Source organism: Macadamia integrifolia, chromosome 2 (genome assembly GCF_013358625.1).
Source record: "Macadamia integrifolia cultivar HAES 741 chromosome 2, SCU_Mint_v3, whole genome shotgun sequence".
In the NCBI taxonomy this organism is placed as follows: domain Eukaryota; kingdom Viridiplantae; phylum Streptophyta; class Magnoliopsida; order Proteales; family Proteaceae; genus Macadamia; species Macadamia integrifolia.
Genome location: NC_056558.1, coordinates 14,635,545 through 14,645,229, shown reverse-complemented (window position 1 = coordinate 14,645,229; position 9,685 = coordinate 14,635,545). Strand labels below are relative to the sequence as shown.

Sequence of the window (9,685 nt, the reverse complement as noted above, 5' to 3'; positions counted from 1 at the left end):
GGGGGGGGGTGTGTTGGAGAGTGGGACATTGTTGGTCTGGCTTGGAAGGGGGTAAGTTTTGTTTTGTTTTTCCTTTGGCCATAAATTTTGTCAGCCTTGGGCTGCTTTCCTGTTCGTCTCCTGTGTAATTATTTCTCCTTTCTAGCTGATCAAAATTTATAGCTCACTGGTGCTTTTGCTTCATTTGTTTTATTTGCATTGGGAAAGAATTTTTGTTACATTTTCCTAATTTCCTCCTGAATTGCTTTTAATGCAGCTTGCCTGAAATTAAAAATGCTCATGGACTAGCAGATGTGTTAATGGATATGCTTAATGCATTGGATCCAAGAATTCCTGAGGTATAAGTTTTCTCTTTAAAGATCGTGGACATTGAAGGCTTGTAAAAGATACACTTGGTGCATATATTCTGCTTTAGAGATCCTGACCTAGTTGCTTCTTTATTCTTTTGCTAAATTTATTTGTTAAAGATGCTGGATTTTTTTGCTTTTTGCCTTTATTTGAAGCACTCTCCTATGAGTTCTTTTGCTGCAGAGTTTCCTCTATTGAAAATTGAAAGCCAGAAATCATTTTGTGAAACAACACCACCTTAACTTTAGATCTTGGACTGTCATTTGAGCTGCCATTCAGACAGGCAAACTGCATTTTCTTCTCTAAATAAATTTGTTAATGGCATTTGAAAATGCTGCCATTTTAAAGTCTATGTATTGATTGAAATTGCAACCACTTAAGAGTTGTTCTTGATGAATTATGAAACATTTTAGTTTTTAGAGATCGCCTAATACATGTTAGGAAGGAATAATGATTGACATTTTTCAAAGAAATATTGCCTCATTCTTCTTTTACATCACTGAAAGAGGGGTTATTCCATGATAGAGAAAGAAGATTTTAAGAGTTAAATACTGGTAGAAGAAAGCTTGGGACCAGGAAGAAAGCCGACATCGAGTCGAGGCTACTAACAGATACCATTAAGATAGTCTACTGTTGATAGAACCTCCTAATATTCGAGAATGACAGTGATGAATTGAACTAAGCCTTTTCCCCAACTAAATAGGGTTGGCCACATGAACCCCGTTTCGTCATCCAACTCTATTTGGGGCCTAGTTTGTTCTTTTTTCTCCTCTAATCTGAACCACATCACTCATTCACTCCTTACGGTGCATTTAGAGAGGCCTTTGTTGCACATGTCCACCACCTCTATCAAATTTTTCTCAACTAATTATGATTCCGAGATACTCCTAAATTATCTCAGATGTATTCATTTCTTATTTTTTCTTGTCTGGGTTTCCTAGTAACCCATCTCAACAACTGAGTTACACTGGTTTTGTTTATATCTTGTTTCTTTAACACTGAACATTTAGATCCATACACCATTTCTGGTATTGTAGATTAAAATTTTTTCTCAGTTTTACTGGATCTGATTTCTTTCTTACCCCCACCCCCGCCCCCTTTTATTTTTTTTTGGAGGGGGGGTTGTTTTTTGTGGGTTAGAAAAGGAAAACTTGTTAACCGCTGTAATCTCCAAATAGAGCAACTGCAATGACTCATTATGAGATAAAAAATTTGGGATTTCACTAATTTTTTGGAATGCAAGATATTATTCTCTTCAGATTTTATATAGTCCTAAAAGGGAATCATAACAATCTAGTCAATCATCATAGTCTCTTCTAAAGTTTAGTTTACTGACCTCTGATTTTGCATCTTCTGTGCAGGGTGTATGCCAAGAACTGATAGTTGACCTTGTGGACCAGTGCAAATCTTACCAGACGCGTGTGATGAATCTAGTGAACAATACTGTGTATGTAATTGCTTTAAATTGTTTGTAGGTATCTCATTATTTAAACATATTAAAACCAACTGAGGTCATTGCTTTATTTCAGAGATGAGGAGCTTCTATTTCTGGGGTTGGCATTGAATGATGAACTGCACCGTGTGCTTTGCCAGCATGATGACATGGTGAAAGGAACACGTAATGTAGGTGGAGGAACGGAAACTTCATTCACACCTCTTGTGAATGTCAACCATGAGGATGACGAATCAGAAGATGAGTTTGCACAGCTAGCTCACAGGTGAATATTTTATGGTCTCAAACCCTGTAGTTTATGCTTCTAGAACCTATGTTGCAATTTCACAAAGCTTAATAACCATTACCATACTATTGCAGGTCTTCAAGAGACAATACACAGGTGCAGGCTAGGAAGCCAGGCAATAATAAGAATCAACAGCATGTTAGCCCACCACTGCTTTCTCCACCACCCTCTTCAAAATGGCCAATTAGTACAGATGCTGGCATGGTTGATTTTCTCAGTGGTGATGCCTATGGATCAGAAAGATCCTTGGAACCACCAGTGCCAAAGCCCTCTGTAGTTCCATTTCATTCAGACAACATGCAGACAAGCTCTCTATCTCCCCCTCCGTCACATGCGAAGGACTCATCTGAGCTGTCTGGACCACTCAAATATGATAAACCTGTGCAAACAGCGAAGTCTACTGAGAAATTGCCCCCCACCGCTCGGGATGTCCAGTCTCTGAACCCATTACCACCCCCACCTTCTAAATATAATCAGAGACAGCAGTACTTTGAACATCAGCGAGGGTTTTCAGGTGGTTCTTCGCATTATAGTAGCGGATCAGGATTTTCATATGATGGGTTAGTTGGACAGACAGAGAATCTTTCCCTTAATCATGGGGAGACACACACTCAGGACTTATCGACCTCAACAAAACCAGAGGAGGCCCTCTTCGAAGACTTGGTTGATATTGCAAAGGACAAGCCTTCATCTTCATCTAAACAAAGGTAGTCAGAGGTCATATTGAACTTTAGTTAGGGGCTCCGGATTACACTAGTATTACATTCCTTAAATACATACATACTGTTGGTTTATCTGGCTTAGCAGTTGTAAAGATTGGCAAGACTGGGTTGACTAACATTACTGGTTGCCCAAATGTTCACTGGAGATATAGAGTATATGAAATGCGAATGTATGGTGGTGTTCTTTTGTAATATGGTTTGGAATATTCTTTTCATTTCTCCTTAAAAACCCATCCCACCCACCCCCTGCCTTTTTTAAGAGGGTTGTAGTGTAACAGAAAATGGTATTTATTTCCATCCTGGGCTGGGGGTGCATGCTCGGGTGCTGTCAGCTGTCCAATACGCGCTGGCTTGTTGGAGAGTACCCTGTCGAAAACCCTTTTTCGGCCTAGACGCAAGCATCTATTCTGCTATGACCCTCAAAAGTCCTAAGAAACAGTACCTGGTATTTGGTTATGTCTATGCTTAGTTGAGTGAGGTGGTCTCATAGCATGCCTTCAAATTCGACATGTACCCTTACCAAGACCTCATGACATCTTTAAAGCCTTATATTGAATATTAACAATATCATTGATTGTTAATATGGGGCAAAATCTTGTGGGCAGTTATGCCTATGCACAAAATGTATTGAGCTATATGAATTAATAAATTTAAATTTGATCTGTAATTTTTTAATAGACTGTTTTTTAAATATATATATATATATATATTAATTTTGGAATTTTCCAAGATTATGAGCAAAATAATAGAAAATACACTTATAAGCTAGGGTTAAAGGAGTAAGTCTAGTTCAATCTACTTGCTTATAAGAAATATTAATGAGGTGCCTTAATATTTGAGATAATGCTTAAAAAATGTTTTTTTATATACATAATTGAATTCACAAATGGCTTCTTTATCCATAGGGTGCTCATTACATATTTTATTGGTGGTTAGTTGCAATCAAAAGATAGATCTTTTATCTATAATATTGAATGAATTGAAAGTTTATCTGATGGTACTTTATTGTCATTTTGGGAGAGGGTTCTCCACACCACTAATATGGGGAATCTCTGATGCCATACTAAGGGTAGCATGGAATGTTATCATCTATATGAGGCTCATATGGTAAAGGGAGGAGAGAGAAAATGATAAAAACCCATTGTGATAGAAGGAATTTTTTTTAGGAGGGGGGGGCCGGGGGAGGTGGGGTGGGGGTTAAAATTTAGGAGAAAGAAAGTGAAATGAAAAGGAGGCCTCCATGCAAAGGGAAGTGCAGTAAGAAAAATGGACCTCTACTTCTCCTGAGAAAGTTGAGGAAATTTTTTTCCAAAATTCATAGATTTTTTAATAGCTACAGAAGGGGGAAAATAAGACACAAGAAAAAACATAGATTTTGAAAAAGACTAATATGCTTCCTATGATTTCAAAGTAGGAAAACCCACCAATTAGAAAGTAGAGAGGGGGGGGGTGGTTCACATTTATTGATAAAAGATAGGTTCATTATGTGAGAGGGCATGCAGATTTCTTTGCACTTTGGTGCTATTTTTCCCTTTTGAAATAAAGATTCAAATATTTTCGGAGGACCGGCAAGGGATTCGACTCTTCTTCAATTTTTGCCTAATTCACTTTGTGAACGCGACATTTGTATATTTTTAAAATCATCAATTGTGGATTTTTTTGGAATTCAAATCTATTTTAACCCTTCAAATGCCTCTCTACCCAACAATCATTAGATTTTGAAAATTTTGAAAATGTAGAGGCGTCGGGCACACAAAGAGAATTAGGTAAGAATTCGACGATTAGAAATTAAAGAGGAGTATGATCCTTAGCAAGACACAGAACATGAGAGAGAAACAAGTGATTTCATTTTTTGGTATTAGCACCTTTTATGATTTTATTGTGGTTGTAATAAAGGGTGATGGGGATACTGCCATGCAAATTAAAAAATTGTTGAAAAAAGTTTTGTATTGTTGGAAAAGAAAAATGCAGTCTTAACTATGGAACTCTATGCTTTAATGTTGAATTGTTTTTTTCTAGGTGGAGAAATTTTGTATCTTAAACTGTATACAATTGAAATTCACTATAAAAACTCATGCACTTTATTAATTTTTTGGCAAACAAACTTATGTGCTTTATAAAATCCATCAAATTTGGACAGGCAAAGTATCTAGTGGTCATATTACCAGGTCATCAACCTGTGAAACTCAGAGCTCAGTGATAAAAGAGATTTGTCTAGAAATAGCTATCCTTTAAAGTACGTAATAACTTAAGTGATTGAGCACCATTGTGCCAAAGATGAATGGAATTTAGATCTGCCATTGAAAAAAAGGTATAATAAAGACCTCTCGATCTTTTACTATGAGAGAGGGTTTTTTTTTTTCATGATGGTATGGAAAGAAATGATTCTAACCCATCTCCTTGGTATTGGATCGATATCAATTTGATACATATCCAGATTGGTTTGTATCTATTTGATCAGACAAATTTACCTTTGTTTTCATTAAAATTTTGACTTTTCCCTTGATCTGATATCAACTCCCAACCCAAGATCGCATGAATCAGTACTATTGACCCCTGCTGTTACAGATATGAATCAGCCTATTCGATACTGATTTGAACAATATATTATTTTGTATTTTATTTTTATTTCCATTTAATAGAAATTGTACAATTTATAATGATGTGCTTTTGTTTGGAGGACCATATTCTTTTCATTCTTTAAGAACAAAGTTCTCTAAAAACATGTAAGTCACGGGGTTTACTTATTTCATCAATTTCTTTGTATCATTCCATTTTTTGTGTGGATTGTGTTATTTTATTATAGACCTTAGCTAACATGGTTTATGTATGTAGGTGAGTAACACATGGGGTAATTCCCATGAGATGATGGTTTGAATCCATCGAGACTTTTCATAGAAAGAGTAGAGAAGTATAATGTGTATTCATTATTGATTATCTTGTGGATGTGAGAATATCAAGCCACATTCTTGATGATCTTGTTTCAAGTGGAGCTACATAGAACTGCCGTTGCATTATGTGGCTATAGAAATTTTCAATGGATTTTATCTCTTTTAAGGCTTTAGCATGCTTTCCTTTATATAATGAAGAGAAATTTTCTATGGATTATAGGGTTTTCACCAAAGTATGTTTGTATATATATATATATATATATATAGATAGTATGAATATATTTGGTTCATAATCGTTTGATCTCCTTGATGTTATTTATACGTCCAGTGTTTTCTCAATTCAGGACACTCATTTGAATTTGTCAATTTTGAAGCAAATTCACACAAACTGAAAATTAACTGTTATAGTGACTTGAAAAACCCACAATTACTCATATTGTAGAATGGAACTTTATTGTTTGATGGTCTACCATGCAACAATTATAGTCACCTATTCCATTTCATCTCTTCAGCTTCATGACATCACCAATTTGTTTTAGATTATTATAAGAATGTTGTGTGAATGCTTAAAGCAAAGAGCACCCAAAGACTGGTTGGGTTGGATGAAACGATCTCCATTCATTATTTTACATTGATATCTCAAACATTTCACATTGTGTTGATTGATTACTATTTTATTACAATCATATGAGGTCACAATTCTATTTAGTCTTAGCCCCATTATGAGTTCAAACTCAAGTTCAAACAGTTTTTTAGGCAAATTAAAGATGAATCCAATTAACAAACTCATGCCTCAAGATAACCAAACCGTTTTTTCAGGAAAAAGGAAGTCACAGAATCAGGATAACCAATCAGTTTTCCATAAAGAATCAAGTCACAAAATTAGGATAACCAAAAAATTATTTTACGAGGATAATTGTTCCACAAAAAATCTCTCAATGGAGTTATATCTTAAATTATACATGCATCAAAAGATTTTTTGAATCAAACAATCCCTAAATATCTTCCCATTGGAGGAAGTCGATAATACTGTTCCTTCGTTGCACGATATCTTCTTCCATCAGCCAAAAGTCACCGTTAAGGGTATCCCTTTCACCATGACAGAATCTATCATAAAATTTAAATCATTTTATTATTTTAGGTTAAAATTTGACCCCTAACATGGATGTTGAAATCTTGATCACATACTTCACTTATGTACCACCAAAAGACAAATAGTACCGTTTCACTATATTTAAGGGCTCTCAGTACCGCTCGAGACTCCGAGACTCAAAAGGTGAATAGAAGAAAAAAATAAAAAAAGAAGCCTGGACGGGAGAAACTGATGTGCCCTTATAACATCATCCGCGCTTCTATATAGCTCTACTGAGGATTCCTGCGCAACTTTTAGATTTTTATAAGATATTTAGGGTTTTGTCGACGGAGAGCGAGCTTCATCCGACAAGGGGGGAAGATTCTCGGTCGGTGAAAAGGTGCCATAGTTCAGATTAACTAGAAATTCCGTGATTCTTGTAGCTTTTTGTTCTCTCTACAAAAAAGATGGTTTAATTGTTTGGAAATCTTTTTTTTTTTTTCATGGTCGTAGTTGGCGCTTGTGAGTTCCCAAATTTTGTTTTCGGAGTACAGACTTGGAGGTTTTTGGGGAAATGGCGAATAACCCTCAATCTTCTGCGGCACAGGTAAGAAAAGAAAATTTCATTTTCTTTAATGTGAGCCCTTGTTCGTTCTTTTGCTGTTCTGAAAACCCTTTTAAAATCATTTTCATTGTTGTTATGGAAAGCCACTTCGACCACCGCCTATGGTGGGATCAGCTGGCCCTCCTCAAAATTTTGCTCCATCCATGTCTATGCAAGTAACTGTTTCTTCTCCTTATGAATTTCGAGTTTTCTTTTCTGTATTTTAATTTTTCTTTAGGCTTTGTTAGCGGTTTTGAGGATGCTGTAGCTTGCAAATTGAATCTTTGTTGCAGTTTCGCCCTATGATGTCAGGACAGCCTTTTATGTCAACTGGTTCACAACAGTTTCGGCCTGCTGGTCAAGGTGTTCCAATGCCGCATTCTGTGCAAGGTCAGCAGCTTCAGTATTCTCAAACAACCCAGCAGTTGCCTCCAAGGCCTGGCCAGCCTGGTCATGGTATGCCACCTTCATCACAGGCAATTCCAATGCCCTTTGCACAGTCAAACAGACCCACCTTTTCATCTGTGTCGCCGCAGCCTCAGCTAAGTGTGCAGCCTATGGCTAATCCTATGGGCGGCGTAGCTCTTTCATCAGCCTACACTGTAAGATTTCACTAATATTTGATGTGTCTGCTTTGGGTTTTTGGGAAGTTCTCAGCTATTAACTTTGTATAATTGGGTTGCCCACAGTTTACTCCATCATCTTATGGCCAGCTACAAGGCAACGTCAATTCCTCAAATCAGTATCAGCCAATATCTCAGATGCATGCACCTAATGTACCGACTAGTGCGGGGGGTCAACCTTGGTTCACTTCTGCAGGCCAGAGTGCACCTCATGTTACGCCTGTCCAGCAAACTGCTCAACAACCACCTGTGGTAATGACTGCCTGCCTCTGTTTCAGTGTTACTTTTTTCGGCAATAATTTTGCCTTGGTTATTACTTATTTCTAATATGGCTAGTTATATGGTAACTGTTTACACACTGTCATTGTTGGTATCCCTTTTGAAACTTGAATGTTTATGTAAAAGAAAGGCACACATTAATTTCATTTTGGATTTTCAGGCAACAAATGCTCAACCTGACTCCAGTCAACCGTCATCATCAGATTGGCAAGAACATACATCTGCTGATGGGAGAAGGTATGCCACTGTTACAGATGTAGTTTATAGTGTTGACTATTTATTGTACTTGGTCATTCATTTTTTGAAATGGCAACTCATGTGCACTTCCATGTTATTTTTTACAGACTAAGTTTTTGTTCATATCAATTCATCCAGTTTTTCCCTTCATGGGTAGATTTTTCTGAACATTCTTTGTATCTAAAATGATCAGATATTATTACAACAAGAAGACAAGAATGTCTAGTTGGGAGAAGCCTTTAGAATTAATGACACCTATTGAGGTGAGTCATATTAATTGGAAATTACTTTTTGTATGAATTAACAATTTCATATGTTATGTTCTGTCAATCACAACATGGAAATGCTTTGCAATATGTATATATGCCTTCCCTTTTTGTGGTAGTGGACAATGGACCATTGCTTAAATTGATAAAAAATTCTTTATTGGGGATTGTCTGTTTCTTTGCATGTTCTCCCACTGGTATAGATGCATGGCAAGTGAGGAGAAATAAACAACTGCTCTGTATGCTCAATTTTGAAGGAGGGGTTGCAATTTCTCGAGACAGGCAATCATTTCTATGTACCCTTTAATTTAACATGTAGGGGCATTTTTCCTATGATTTGATGTTTGGATACCATTTATCATGGCCAGAGATTAGTGATGGCTACTGTTCTATTCACAGATTTAGAGGTTTTTGTCACAACTTATATCTGTGTGTTTTTTCTTTCATACTTACACCTACAATAGAGAGTTGTTGGAAAATGTTGTTAACTAATAGACAGTGTTTCTGGAAAAGGCGCTGAACACTTTACACTTGGATTCCCTGATTTTTTTAATGCCTTTTATTATGGATTTAATTTTGGTTGGTTTTAGATGGTTTGAAGGTAGTGTCAATACTTCAGCTCTTACATGTGTTCAATTAGCATAAAGTTATTATCTCAAGTTAAATTCAGCTGGAAGATATAGATTGATGCTTATTAATTACTTTCTATGAAACTTCTGCATTTGTTTTAGAATATTCTTTCTTTATACATTACTATTATCATTATTATTATTATTATTATTATTTTTTTTTTTTTAATTGACAGGTACATGTATTTTGACTGTTTTGGTTTACTGTTGGCCTAAAGTTTGTTAAAATTCACTTTTGAGATGTATTATTCTTTTACTTATGCTTATCTTCACTT

The 9,685-nt window shown here is 36.1% G+C and overlaps 2 protein-coding genes across 5 annotated transcripts in view; both read left to right on the top strand.

The window, feature by feature from the left end:
- Positions 1 to 3,001, top strand: part of LOC122088769 (TOM1-like protein 4) — a 12,076-nt gene extending 9,075 nt beyond the window's left edge. For both annotated transcript variants that reach the window (XM_042658099.1, XM_042658104.1), the window contains exons 7-10: positions 257 to 338; positions 1,710 to 1,795; positions 1,878 to 2,066; positions 2,162 to 3,001. In XM_042658099.1, the coding sequence (XP_042514033.1) occupies positions 257 to 338; positions 1,710 to 1,795; positions 1,878 to 2,066; positions 2,162 to 2,798 (994 nt within the window). In that variant the 3' untranslated portion in view covers positions 2,799 to 3,001. The remainder of the gene's footprint in view (positions 1 to 256; positions 339 to 1,709; positions 1,796 to 1,877; positions 2,067 to 2,161) is intronic.
- A 3,959-nt stretch (positions 3,002 to 6,960) lies between these two features.
- Positions 6,961 to 9,685, top strand: part of LOC122072242 (pre-mRNA-processing protein 40A-like) — a 29,771-nt gene continuing 27,046 nt past the window's right edge. For 2 of the 3 annotated variants that reach the window (XM_042636826.1, XM_042636825.1), the window contains exons 1-7: positions 6,961 to 7,172; positions 7,286 to 7,379; positions 7,481 to 7,552; positions 7,670 to 7,978; positions 8,066 to 8,251; positions 8,439 to 8,515; positions 8,709 to 8,778. In XM_042636826.1, the coding sequence (XP_042492760.1) occupies positions 7,347 to 7,379; positions 7,481 to 7,552; positions 7,670 to 7,978; positions 8,066 to 8,251; positions 8,439 to 8,515; positions 8,709 to 8,778 (747 nt within the window). In that variant the 5' untranslated portion in view covers positions 6,961 to 7,172; positions 7,286 to 7,346. The remainder of the gene's footprint in view (positions 7,173 to 7,285; positions 7,380 to 7,480; positions 7,553 to 7,669; positions 7,979 to 8,065; positions 8,252 to 8,438; positions 8,516 to 8,708; positions 8,779 to 9,685) is intronic. The other variant, XM_042636827.1, reaches the window with a different exon arrangement.